This window comes from Lycium ferocissimum, unplaced genomic scaffold (genome assembly GCF_029784015.1).
Source record: "Lycium ferocissimum isolate CSIRO_LF1 unplaced genomic scaffold, AGI_CSIRO_Lferr_CH_V1 ctg16310, whole genome shotgun sequence".
Taxonomy (NCBI): Eukaryota; Viridiplantae; Streptophyta; class Magnoliopsida; order Solanales; family Solanaceae; genus Lycium; species Lycium ferocissimum.
In genome coordinates this window covers 2,011-16,106 of record NW_026716530.1, presented here as the reverse complement: position 1 = coordinate 16,106, position 14,096 = coordinate 2,011, and the positions used below count along the sequence as shown (strand labels likewise).

The 14,096-nt window shown below is 32.5% G+C and overlaps 1 protein-coding gene across 2 annotated transcripts; it reads right to left on the bottom strand.

Moving 5' to 3' along the window:
- Window positions 1–550: 550 nt before the first annotated feature.
- LOC132042579 (bifunctional 3-dehydroquinate dehydratase/shikimate dehydrogenase, chloroplastic-like) lies at window positions 551–7,705 on the bottom strand. Of its 2 annotated transcripts, none has more exons than XM_059433102.1 (9): window positions 7,055–7,705; window positions 4,118–4,226; window positions 3,541–3,756; window positions 3,109–3,449; window positions 2,953–3,016; window positions 1,976–2,123; window positions 1,593–1,891; window positions 1,330–1,492; window positions 551–911 (listed from the first exon to the last, which is right to left on the bottom strand). In XM_059433102.1, the coding sequence occupies exons 1-9, from the start codon at window positions 7,267–7,269 to the stop codon at window positions 868–870; spliced, it is 1,599 nt and encodes a 532-aa protein (XP_059289085.1). In that variant the 5' UTR covers window positions 7,270–7,705; the 3' UTR covers window positions 551–867. The 2 variants fall into 2 exon arrangements, with proteins under 2 accessions (XP_059289085.1, XP_059289086.1); XM_059433103.1 differs by having other exon boundaries at window positions 2,015–2,123; window positions 7,055–7,704.
- Window positions 7,706–14,096: the final 6,391 nt, after the last annotated feature.

Below are 14,096 nucleotides of genomic sequence, written 5' to 3'. Positions count from 1 at the left end.
TTATGTTTCTATTTTAAACTTAGTGAAGTTAAGGTTGCAGGTCATGCAAGTTGAGTGTCACACCTCACCTTTTGTTTATTATCTTTTAATACTTGTGGTGTTAACAGAAGATAAAAAATATTTAGTTCTAGTAAATTTAAAGAAGTTAATATGAACAAAGATATATTTATAGGATAACCTTAAGCCTAATCTTAAACTTAAGGGACCATTTATGTAAATTTGAGCTTTACATAGGAGTGACTTTGTAGGATAATAGGTAAAGCATTAGTGACTATATAGTTATTAAAAAAAGGTAATCTTATTGAATCATATCTATAACTAGGATGATCATCCAAGAAATCAACTCAATTCTTTTGTATGGAAGGTGGAATATGGTGGGGGTGGTTGGATGGTAAGGAATAAGGATGAGATGGGGTGTGTGTGGTTGGGACGGTTGCGGTAGTTCTGTCGTCAGGCATGAATTAGCCTTGAGGACAAAAATGTAATTTCAATTAACGCCTGTATTTTTTTATTTTTATCTATTTGAGGAAACTTCCCAATAAGATATACCTTCTTCCAGAACAATAAAAATTATGATTGGTTCTTTATAATGGGCCGCTGTAGTCAGATATACACAAATTGTTGAATTGCAACTTGGAAAACAATGCTCTGATATCCAAGTAATACTAACTACGTGCTAGTCTCAAATATACTGGTAAATACATTTATCAATAAAGATTTTCTCTCAACAATAAAAATAAGTTATTCCTAACACAAAGATGTCCTGCTCATATTTTCTCTTTTTTCACACCCCTGTTGCTGTTTCTCTTCTAGTCAGATTTTTTGTCCATTTTGAACAAAAAGAGATTTTATTGAAATTCTTGATAATTAGAATTTTTCCATAACGATCTCGCGCATGAATTCTTCTGGTGCTGCAAAACATAGAATATAAGTTAGTAGTTCACGGTTTACATTTCATGGAAAGAATCTCAATGCTGTCTGCAAGATCCAACTGAAGAAAATTGTGAGAATGAAACCTCGAGATAAATAGATTTGCACAGAACAAAGAGGACCACCAAAGCATTATGGTGGGGGGAGGAGAATCTTATATCAATTCATATGATCTTTTGTTCGTCTGACAGCTAAACTAATAGCTTTTTACTAAAAATTGAAGCATGAGTTTTTACTTCATAGGAAATAGTCAAATTAGCTGGAAAACTTTAATTTTGAGAAATCTAAAAATAGCTATGCATTTCGCGGATGGGTTTGAATTAAATCTAATATCCAAAATCAAGCTTAATAACCTCCAATCGTCGTTTCAATGCAATATGTAAAACACTAGATCGTTACCTTTACTTCCCGTGAAAAGGTTGAACTGGCCAATGGCCTGTCTAAGAAACATTTCAACTCCACTGACAGTGATTGCTTCAGCAGCCTCAGCGTCTTTCAATAGAGCAGTCTTTCTAGGTGTATATACAGCATCAAAGACCACTACATAATCCTTCAAGGTTTCCTAGGAGAAAAAACAATCAAGTTAATACTAGTTATTTTCATATATACATATGCATATGTTTATGTGTGTGACTATAAAGCGTAGAAGTGGTTTGAGCTACCTGAGGGACAGGTATCCTGTCTTTATTTGGATGCATTCCTATAGGTGTTGCATTGGCAAGGATTGCACCTTTCTCTGGCTGAAAAGAAGCTATGTTTTCAAATGGCAGAGCTTCACCAGAAACTGCGGCAGCAAGAGCCTTTGCTCTATCAAAATCAATGTCAAAAATCACAATTCGAGCTCCCCTGCTCTTGGCTCCGAATGCCAGAGCTCTTCCTGCACCCCCAGCACCCACCAGCACAAAACTCTTCCTAGCAAGTGGCGAAGGAAGAAATGCTGCTCCATTTCCACGCCCATTTACTATGAATACATATGTGCCAGTTAGTCACCCAGAATTGGTTAAGTGAAGCTAAGCTTTATCTAGCTAAAAGAGAAGACGCTCACACAGATAGGTAAAGCAATCAGAAGAATTGTCTGTTGTACCTTTCAAAGCATCCTCAATGGCTGTTATAGAGGCCTCACAATCTGTGTTATAACCAATTAGCTTCCCATCGCAAGGCCTCCGTATTATAGTATTTACAGCCCCTATGGACTAATGGAACAACACAAAGGAAAATTAGGTTGAGAATGCAGAAATAATTGTATTAAATATCTTTGTGCAATAACCTAAGTTACTCGGATTCTTCACTTTTGGTGCCGCACCCGTGTCGACACGACATGGGTGTGGGTGTGGGTGTGGGTGTGGGATCCGTACCCGCTCTGGTCAATCGATTTTGGGTACTTTGACCAAAATTAATGGAGAAATTCCAAACGGATACAATGATTTGTCTAATCAAAACAAAAGCTAAGGTAAAATTAAAGAAAATGGAATACCTAGTACATAGAAATTCTATGTCACTCATTTCCTTTTATCTCCTTCGGGGTTTCTTTCTTGATCAATATTTTCTCCTCAAGTTTTCCACATTATATCTCATAATTTAGGTTTTATAACTCTATTTTTAGATATTTGAATTATTTTTAGCCGAATCCCCGCACCCGTACTCATACTTGGATCCGTATCCCCGAATCTTAAAATTTAAATCATGAAGGATCCGACCTCTAGATCAGCACCCGTATCGGACACCCGCACCCGAGTCCGAGCAACTTAGGCAATAACTAGTAAAAGCCTATCCAGTTTGTGCCCTTGTTTTCACATTACTTGAATTTCTAATAATTCTTCAAGAGCCCTCTAGGATTAAACTCAAACTAGAATATAGTTCTTATCACGAGTCCATAATCTAAATCTTTGGTGCAGTTAAAGTGTCGTTACTGATATATAAGTTGATGAAATAATGCCTGGCCCCCAAAACAAGATCCAAAATGCAGATACGTCAACCATTTTGCTATAAATTAATTAAAGATAGAGTTGAAAGTAGAGTCACCTTAGCCAATGGATCGACTTCATCACAGAAACTCACCACTGCTTCCTTGTATGGGATCCCAACACTACAGAGTTTATAATAGGAACATATAAGGACTAGATCTCTCGATTAAAAATCAACTAATCCAGTTCAATGACTAGTGCGTGACATAAATACCTGAAACCAGCAAAGTCAGGACTTGAGTAGACCCTAAAGAACTCCTTAAGATCATCCACAAACATTGGAACATAAATTCCATTGAACCCCACATGTCTAAATGTAGGATTATGCAAAATAGGTCCTTTACTGTGACCCACCGGTTTAGAAATGAGCCCAAAAACTTTAGTATCATTATCCATAAAATCAACTCCATAAGCTTGTCTAAGGCTGCGAAGAGAAGGCAGACCAGGTACTGCATTATCATCAAGCGATCCATATAATAGGACACTACCGAATTTTGGGCCCAATAACTGACTTATGAGACCTCTTTCCCCAACAGAATACGCAATAAGTGGCACCTGCAGGTGATTTAACATTAATTGCTGTATCTTTTCCATTATGTTATGACATGACGTTATCCCTGTAGAGGGAAATGCAGTATCTAAATACCTGGCAATGTGAAAGCAAGTGAAATGTTTTCTCTAGTTCTGTAATGTCATTTGCATTTGTAACAATTTTGAGGATATCTGCCCCAGTAGATTGCATGCATGCAACAACTTGGCTGAGGTCTTCTTTTGAGGTCACATTGTCCACGAAGCATGATGTAATTACTTTACAACCACTATTCCACCTCGACTTTTCTTTTTTGGTGAAGTCACTAGCTATCTGAACAACAAATACAATAAATTACAAGTCCATGAATAAGAAATAAATACTCTTTAGAGTCAACAACTGATTTGGCGGATACTGAAATAAAATACCAAAATGCAGCAGTTAAATAGTTACTGAATCTGGAAAGACAAGACAGACAAGATAAGGAAGCACAAGTTGGCATAACCAACCAAAACATGTCATTGAATGGAAAAGCTACTTATAACACTAAATGCACCTTTCTTTGTCAACATTACAGTATGTTTTCTACTGTATGCAAGTAGGCATTGATAGTTACTTTACTCATACTAATACTCAACCACTGGCTTGAAATAAAAAAAAAAAGTAGTTTAATATACATGAGTTTGATGAGTACCTTGAGGTCCAACTCAACATAATCAGCTCCCAATTCTTTAGCCCATCGAAAGACTTCCAACTGCTTGTGGGCATCGTCATCTTCAAACAGATTTCCTTCCCATATTGGCCTGAAGTGCTTACAATAATGACTTGTTAAGAGAAACTAAACCCCCATTCCACAGTGCCATTCTTACAAAATCATGTAATTCCGACATAGACTACCCCAATAAAAGCTGGAGCCCAAAATTATGTTAAATGAGTAAGTAATTATGGAAAATTTTTACTCCCTGTGAGGCATAGATAGTGTCAGTTCTGTGACCCTTTCTATGCTTGACAAGTGTCCATTTTGAGACAGCATTTAACCATTTCACTTTATTTATTTATCTTTTGGTTCAAACCCATTTCACATCTTTACCATCTGTTGCATTCCTCACCCATCGCCACCTACATCCACTTTTCTCACTCTTCTTCATATTTCTCTCGTTTTAACTGTTTCTTCCTGGTCTTAGTAACTCCTAATACAACTAGAGAGCATATTGAAAGGTTGCAAATGGCAGTGCCAGTGATTAATGCACAATCTTGGTGATTTTTATTTTCTCTCTTTGTTTTAATTTGTGTAATGGAAGGTTGAAAAATCAGTAAAGTAAAGGTGATGCTAGTTGGAAAGTTAAATTAGATTGTTCGGGAACAATCTAATTTATTGGTCCTAACTCCTAATTTCTCATGGAAGAAAATGAAAACCAGATTTTAATATTACTAGTACTTTTTTTTGGTTCAAGATGAACATATAGATTGCAGGTGACGTTTGCTTTTGTTGTAACTGAAATTTTAAGAAAAGAAAGATGAAGATAAGGTATTGCTTAGCAAATTTCGTGCCGGTTCGTTGGTGGAAAGAAAGGAAGAGAAGGGTTAGCAAAATTTATAATAGATGAGACCCACTCCACATGTTTCTCAAAGAAAAGACCTCACACAACTTTTGCTGATATGCAAATTCAGAAAAAAGAATGCGTTATCTCACTTTCAAACAACACACTTTTACCATTTCAATATTATAGCTTCAAAAACCAGAAAGTAAACTTAGTAGGTGTTTGGCCACGAAAATAAAAAATTATTCACTTTATTTACAATTTTAAAGTTGGAGTTGAAGATAAAGTTGTGTTTGGTTATAATTTTTGCAAAGAATATTTGATTGTCTGAATTTAATGAAAGTGAAAAAAGAGAAAATAAAATTTTTAGTGTTTTTCAAATTCCAACTATAATTTTAAGTTGTATTTAAAATTTTCATGATCAACCATTAATTTTTAAATAAAGTAAAAAAAATTCCAAAAAAAAGGTGAAAATTCTCATGGTCAAACGAGCCCTTATTAAAGCGGTTCTGGTTCATTCTAGTTTTCTTTTTTGTTGATTATTATAGATGCTTTCATTTTTTCTTCCTCACTATTGTGACCTGAAAAGGAAATTTCTTTAAAAAAAAAAAAAGAAAGGAGAGATAGAAAGAGGAATTTTCTTTTAGGTCAACTCCCCAACTACTGCTATTATATATCAGACATGTATACACTGTACATATCATTAAAATATACACGGAAGAAGAAAAAAATGGAAAAGGAGGAAAAAAATATTAAAGGTGAAAGGACGGCTAAAGTCAAAGAAATTTTTGGTTTAAGTGGGCCTGATGTCAAGAAAAGATTTCATTCACGACACTCTTTTCAGTTTTCACCAACCTCCTTGCCTACAATTTAATCTGTAAATATTCTCACCGTCTCAATTTATGTGATATTATTTGACTTAACATAAAATTTAAGAAAAAAATAAAGACTTTTAAAATGTGTGGTCCAAAACAAGCCTTATATAAATGTATAACTGTAAATCATCTCATAAAGTTAAATTATTTCTAAATATAAAAAAGTGATATTCTTTTTGGGAGAGATCAAAAAGGAAATAGTGTCACATAAATTGGGACAGAGGGAGTAATTAATATTCGACCGAGAATATTTTTATTTCAATTAATAAAATGATTTGAAGGCATTTTTATGTAATAATTATTCTTTTCTAGTCATAGAATTCCCTTCGTAAAGTCTACGTTTCACAAACTTTGTTCTAAATGCCCACGTATAAACATGCCTTCACTTCAAAACAATTTTTGTATGCATTGAAGTTTTGGGTATTTTAAATTTGTCAAAAATTAATACGTTTAATCTCTTGAAATATTTTTGTCGATTAGATTTGAGAAGAACAATGCAAAAAAGAAAATTAGCTGGAACTCACGATTACACGTATATTTTTGTAGTTTCTACGAGTTTTGATTTATTTCTGGAATATGATGCAGTTTTTTGAGGTGTAATTTATTTATATACCTATTTAGTATCTAATGCAGTCTTTAATGTTACATATTTCAATATCAAATGAGAATTTCTTGGTGTTTATAACTTTTTTTTTTCATTATTTTCCTCAAATCGAACGAACATAAATTATTAAATATTTAATCGAGACTAAAAGTGTTAACTTTTGATAAACTTATGATCAAAATTATTCAGTTTGTACTTAAAGGACTACTTTGAACCTACTCTCAAACATAAAGGACCATTTTTTGTCCTTTCCTTTTTCCGTTACCAAACAGAAACACTAAAAGGAAATGAGACATTGCATCGGCGTGGATTGTATCATTCCACAGAATTTACCATTACCAACGAACAAACAAATGGATCTTTTTTTACAATTGAAACTTGACAGGAACATTGCGGTAACTTTATAAATTTATTTTTCTTTCAGCAACTTCTTAACTTGAGAAAAAAACTGTTGTCCCTTCCCCAAAACAATCTTCTCATGACTGAGTTATTGTCAGACTTTGCTGGAAGAGGGCCTTTGCATCATTTTTGGAAAAATGCTAATAGTAGAGTGCTATTAACAGAAAGAGAATGGAATTTTTTCAACATAAAAGGAAAATATAAAAACATACCTGTAAATAATGAGAACAGGAAGTGGCTTATTTTTTAGGAGAAGTGGAAGATCTTTGTGGGGTTGGAAGTCGTGGATAGCATCAATTCTAATCTCAACTAAATCTGCACCTTGTGCTTTTGCCTGAAACATACCATTAAGCACTTGCTCCACTGATGTGGCCATTAATGGAGCACAAACCATGGCAGAATTCTTCAACAATCCAACACTACCCATTTCCCACAAACCAAACAAGAATCAAGAATCAAAGAACGTGTTTTCCCTCTATACAAGAAATCGTAATAGGAAAATAATGTGGTGGCGTTGTGGATTGGGTTGGTTGAGTCCTATTTAAATGCAAAATAGATGAATGAAACATAATCCACTTGTAGGGATTAAAGAAATGAATGACCACGTTTTAGTTGAGGGTAAATGTAAATGTCTTTGTTGTTGAGTAGGTTAGGAAAGATAGGTAAGTGATTTAAGTAACGGGGGTTGGAGAATCTTGTTTGGTTACAAAGAAGAACATATTACCCAACAACTTTGAAAACGTCAAGGGATCAAAGATAAGAATGACAAAGATTGACATTTGCAAAAGCAAAATCGACGCAGCATTGCGTAGAAGTTGCAGGGGTTGGTGGCTGCTTCTCTCTTAATTTCTAAAGAATTTTATTAGTAATAGGTTAATATTTTATTTCTTAAATTAACATATCAAACCTAAGACAAAAACTTACCTATTGTGTCGTGTTTCTCTTTAATAGGTCTCTTAGTAGTTAAAATAATATTTTTAATTTTTACTCTTATTTATGTCTTAAAATAAAATCTCTCTTCATTAGATATTTATTCTATTTATATGTCAATCTTGGGGTGCTTGTTTTTTTCAAGAACTACCACTGAATATGCAATAAAGATAATTTCTTTTTCTTGAACTTCTAAAATGATAAATAATTTGAAATAACTATTTTTAAAAATCATGATAAACAATTTGAAACAGGGGGAATAATAGTCAATTAAATAGTGTATGACTATATAATAATAATGTGCATGCCATGTGTATGAATATATAATAATATAACTTAACCATGGTTAGTAAATGTATATATATACTACATTAAATTACTTAACTACAATAAATTACACTAAGTATCAGTATACACCCGGTATGAGTAGGGCTGCTTATCGGGCTGAAAATTACGCTTAACGGATCAACTTATCGGTTATCGGCTTTTAAATGTACTAATCCGCTAGTCAACCGATAAGATATCGATTGGTCCTAAGATATGGGTTAGCAATTATCGGGCGGTTATTGGGCGATGTATCGACTAAATCTAAGATACAATGAAAATTCAAAATCACAATATGTAGTCCAACCTCTACCGATAACATTATAATCACTTCTAGTTCTTTTGATATTTCAGCTTCCAGTATATACGATGTATGGGTATATTTTGGCTATTTCAGCTTGTAGAGCACATATACCTTCCTATCCTTCTCTAACAACTCTCCTACAGGACAATATGCTCATTCACATAGATATTTTGCAGTGTACAAGGAGAAGATGACCAAATATGAAAACTTGCCAATTCCCCTTAGCAATCATGGTTCTTCCTGTACAAGGAGGACCAAACCAAAGAATCACCGCCATAAATGACAAAATTCAATTAGAACAATGTAGCACTCTTTTTTTAAGCTAATATTAATTCCAGGTATATAACAGGAGACCGAATAATGCTTATCTAGTGACTCGTTATTTTCTAAGTTAAGAAATGAATTGTGGGGCTATAGCATTAGAGTTTACAAAAGGTTATTTATTTATCTAGGGATAAAAATATAGATATGATAATTCTTAACGGTTTACCCGATAAGAAAATTGAATAATCCGTCCCCACACCGATAAGCCGTTAATTATAAAAAAATTATCCGTCCATCAACCATTAATGCAATAACCCAATACCAATAAGCTAATAAACCAATCTTATGATTGAGTTATCAGTTACGGTTCAATTTTGAACAACTCTGGGTGGAAGCAAGTATTTACCGTAACATAATCTCTCTCCCATGTAGAAAAGTAATAATTCGGAAAGTAATTTAAGCATCTCCAACAACCCCTTTCAATGAGTAAAATGTGGCGCTTTTTGCTTCAAGTTGTAGAATCTGACAAATACAAAAATGCAGCAAATGGGGTAAGTTAAAGAGTTAACTGTTTAGAAAAATGACAAAACTCTGTGAGTTCTCTATCCAAGTCAGGCGGCATTTATTCCTAGCACTTACCAACACGGAGTCCTAGTCATATTTGGATGCTTTCAGTGATGCAATAAATATATAAACAAATAAAAAATAAAATTGTAGGAAATATTAGGGTGAAAATTATTTTTTTCTCTAACTTTGCTTATATTTCTAATATATATAAGTGTGGGGGTGGGTGAACGAACATAGCAATACAAATTTGTACCACAAGCTATATAAATTGTACATTTTAACCAATTACTTTTTTATCTCACGTGAACATATGTCATAGTACTGAATATTTATCTCTTCTCATGTATACACGTATGCACTTCAAATTTAACGACACCTTTATTTCCTCCATGCACTTATACTTGTTGACTTTTGACTTTTCAAGTTTTTTAAGAATTAATAAATGAAATATAAGTGTGAAGAGAGGACTTACACAACAATACAAATTTGTACCACAAGCTATATAAATTGTACAGTTTAACCAACTACTTTTTTATCCTATGTGGACATATGTCATAATACTGAATATTTATCTCTTCTCATGTATACACGTATGCACTTCAAATTTAATTCTCCGACACATTTATTTCCTCTGTGCACTTATACTTGTTGACTTTTGTCTTTTCAAGTTCGAATTAATAAATGAAGTACTCCCTCCGTCCCATATTACTTGGTCATATTATTAAATTACTTTTTTATCTCACGTGGACATATGTCATTGTACTGAATATTTATTATCTCCTCATGTATACACGTATGCACTTCAATTTTAATTCTCTGACACATATTTATTTTCTCGGTGCACTTTTACTTGTTCATAATGAAGTACTCAACATTACTAAAAATATATGTCCAAATTACTTGTTCATTTACAAAACCAAGATAAAATTAATTAAATATTTTCCATCTTATCCTCTCTGTCCCATATTACTTGGCCACATTACTAAAAATATATGTCCAAATTACTTGTTCATTTACAAAATTAAGATAAAATTAATTAAATCTTTCACATCTTACCCTTAGTAATAAATGGGGTCCGGAACAAAAATGACTCAATAAAAAATCAGTGAACCAAAATACCCCAAAAAAAAAAAAAGTTACAAAACTACCTTTAGCGCAGTAAAATACTGCGCTAAAGCAGTTCACGGAGACGGAGCCGTTAACTGCTTTATACTGCGCTAAAGAATTTTTTTTGTTTTTTTTTTTTTTTGCGTAGCGCAGTATTTTACTGCGCTATTGCTAGCACTGAAAAAAATTTTTGGTAAACTTTTGTTTTTTGAAAAAATTTAGTGTTTTTTCCATACTTTGACCAACGATTAGTCGTGTGTCAAGACTCCGAAACGTTAATATTTTATATAAAACCTGATATTTTTTTCTACGTACAATAATGTAGGCCCAATACATCAAGGATACATAGACGTTCGGATAGTCATTTGAGGGGTTGAAAAGATGCCCGAAGTAAGTTTTGTTTGACTGTAAAGTTATTTTAGTCAACTTTATATGTAGAGAAAATTAGTCAGCTTTATTTTCAAAAATTGAAACCGCAGAAGTGAAATTGACATTCACAACTACATTACCCTGGGATTTTTACGTTGAAATCTATTACGTATCATCATCTTATAAGTAAATAAAACTGAAAATTTCACGCCAATTTAGGGAAAAGTTGAAATTGAATGGGATAAAAGGTGTTTTTTTAAAAATCGGCTCGGCCAAACCGCCTAGCGGCAGTTTGTCCGCATAGATCTCGAAAAAATACGCAAGTTCAAAAAAAAAAAACGCGTAAATCGGACGTCCGAGCGCAAAGTTATGACCATCTAAAGTTTGACCACTTTACAACTAGTTTTTCACCTTATATTTTTTAGAATTAGATTTATATTCAAAATAAAGTTATGTCTTGATTAAAAAATAACACGCTTAAATCAAAACCTTAAAAAATAAAACACTTAAACCTTAAACAAAATTGACTTCGGGTACCTTTTCAACCCCTAAAACGACGATCCGAACGTTTACGTATCCTTGATGTATTGAGCCTACATTATAGTACGCAGAAAAAAATATCAGGTTCTATATAAAATGTTGACGTTTCGAAGTCTTGACACATGACTAATCGTTGGTCAAAGTATGGAAAAAACACTAAATTTTTTCAAACAAAATTTACTTCGGGCACCTTTTCAACCCCTAAAATGACTATCCGAACGTCTACGTATCCTTGATGTATTGGGCCTACATTATTGTACGCAGAAAAAAATATCAGGTTCTATATAAAATATTGACGTTTCCGAGTCTTGACACACGACTAATCGTTGGTCAAAGTATGAAAAAAACACTAAATTTTTTCAAACAAAACTTACTTCGGGCACCTTTTTCAACCCCTAAAATGACTATCCGAACGTCTACGTATCCTAGATGTATTGGGCCTACATTATTGTACGCAAAAAAAATATCAGGTTCTATATAAAATATTGACGTTTTGGAGTCTTGACACACGACTAGTCGTTGGTCAAAGTATGAAAAAAATACTAAATTTTTTCAAACAAAACTTACTTCGGGCACCTTTTCAACCCCTAAAATGACTATCCGAACGTCTACGTATCCTTGATGTATTGGGCCTACATTATTGTACGCAGAAAAAAATATCAGGCTCTATATAAAATGTTGACGTTTCGTAATCTTGACACACGACTAATCGTTGGTCAAAGTATGAAAAAAACACCAAGTTTTTTCAAACAAAACTTACTTCGGGCACCTTTTCAACCCCTAAAATGACTATCCGAACGTCTATGTATCCTTGATGTATTGGGCCTGCATTATTGTACGTAGAAAAAAAATATCAGGTTCTATATAAAATATTAACGTTTCGGAGTCTTGACACACGACTAATCGTTGGTCAAAGTATGAAAAAAATACTAAATTTTTTCAAACAAAAAAAGTTTACCAATTTTTTTTTTCCAGTGCTAGCAATAGCGCAGTAAAATACTGCGCTATGCAAAAAAAAAAAAAAAAAATTCTTTAGCGCAGTAAAATACTGCTCTAAAGCAGTTAATGGCTCCGTCTCCGTGAACTGCTTTATACTGCGCTAAAGGTAGTTTTGTAACTTTTTTTTTTGTTGGGGTATTTTGGTTCACTTGATTTTTTATTGAGTCATTTTTGTTCTGGACTCGTAATAAATGTTCTTGAAAATAGTCAATTTTGATTAGAATGTATTTATTGGAGAGAGATAGGGGTAAGATTGTAAAATTCATCTTTTATTTATGATTTCTTAAGGGGCGTGCAGAAGGGAAAGTGACAAGTAACACTTATATATATTAGAAAAGTCTCAATAGCCTTCGAAAATGATTTGAAGATGAGTAATTAATGTGAAAGGTAAAATTAATTATACGAACAAAAATTTCTTCTCTTGATATGTTAACGTGGACAAGTAAAAGTAAACGGAGGGAGTAACTTTTATCCCTATTTTTCTTCTCTGTCAATACTTTAAACGTGAAGAGAGAACGAGCAATAGCAATGTAAGTTTGTACCAAAAGTTATATAAATTATACACTTTAACCAACTACTTTTTGATCCCACTTGGACATATGTCATAGTACTGAGTATTTATTCTCTTCTCATGTATACACGTATGCACTTCAATTTTAATTCTCCTATACATAACTTGTCCACTTTTGACTTTTCACATTCTTTAAGAACTAATAAATGAAGTATATATTTTATCATAATTTTCATATTTATTAGTGTATAGTCTCAATAGCCTTAGAAAATGATTTGAAAATGAGTAATTAATGTGAAAGGTAAAATAAGAAGAAGAAAAATTTCTTTTTCTTGATATGTTAACGTGGACAGGTAAAAGTGAAGGGAGGGACTGACTTTTATCCCTGTTTTCCTTCTTTGTCAATACTTTACTTATTTTACTCTCCTTTGCAGTCTCTAATTATTGTTTCTTTACATTTATAAAATGTAAAAATGTATTACTTTATATTTTCATTTCGAAATTAAAATTTGGTGATTTACTATATAACATATATTTTTCTAATTTTGATTTGTTTTTAACAATTTTTTTTATCTATAATTTTTAATATAAAAAATTATAATATATTTTTTAATTAATTTAATAAAAATATTTTATTAGTTTTACTTTTAAAAAATCCAATATATACAACAATGGTTCTTATGTTTAGATTTGAACAGTTAGTTAATTCAAATGGATGTCAACCTGTCGGTATACATATAAGATATTAAAGAATTTAAAAGAAAAAATCTAGAATCAAAATATTAATTTTCCCTCATATTCTTACTAATTTTGTTTTTCACATCGATGAACAACTTTCATTGTCAGGACAATAAGAAAAAAGTCCGACTCTTTCTATCTCAAAGGCTTAATTTCATCATATGTTTTTACTTTTTAAACTCCATTTTTTAATTATAACTAAAGTGATGGTACATAAAATACATTTTGTATATGTTGCTATATAATAACAATTACAATGTTTTTAAAAGTTATTTTCAAAATACAAACCTTAAAGACTGACCTATTAAAGTGAATAGACATGTTCGGCCCGTGCATCGCACGGGTATATATTGCTAGTATATATTAAAGCTAGGTAAAAGAAGAGTGATGTGTCACCTCTCTTTGGCCAATGACTATATTTATCTTTTATCTTCTTCTTTTTTCCTTCATTTTTCTTAATTATTTTATTTTAAAAGTTCATCTCCATAACTCACACCTCTCCCATCTTCATAACTTCTACTCATAATTACTTAATAATATTCATAACTCACATTAACTTACCTTAATTATGAAAAAAAAAGGTTACCTGCTTTCCTCTTCT

Bases quoted from the DNA above. Each gene is read 5' to 3' on its own strand.
- LOC132042579 (XM_059433102.1), bottom strand. From the start codon at position 7,269: ATGGGTAGTGTTGGATTGTTGAAGAATTCTGCCATGGTTTGTGCTCCA. The intron at 2,124-2,952 runs GTGACTCTACTT...TTGTTCCATTAG, and splicing joins AAGTCGATCCATTGGCTAAG to TCCATAGGGGCTGTAAATAC. The intron at 912-1,329 runs GTAACGATCTAG...TATGTTTTGCAG, and splicing joins CCTTTTCACGGGAAGTAAAG to CACCAGAAGAATTCATGCGC.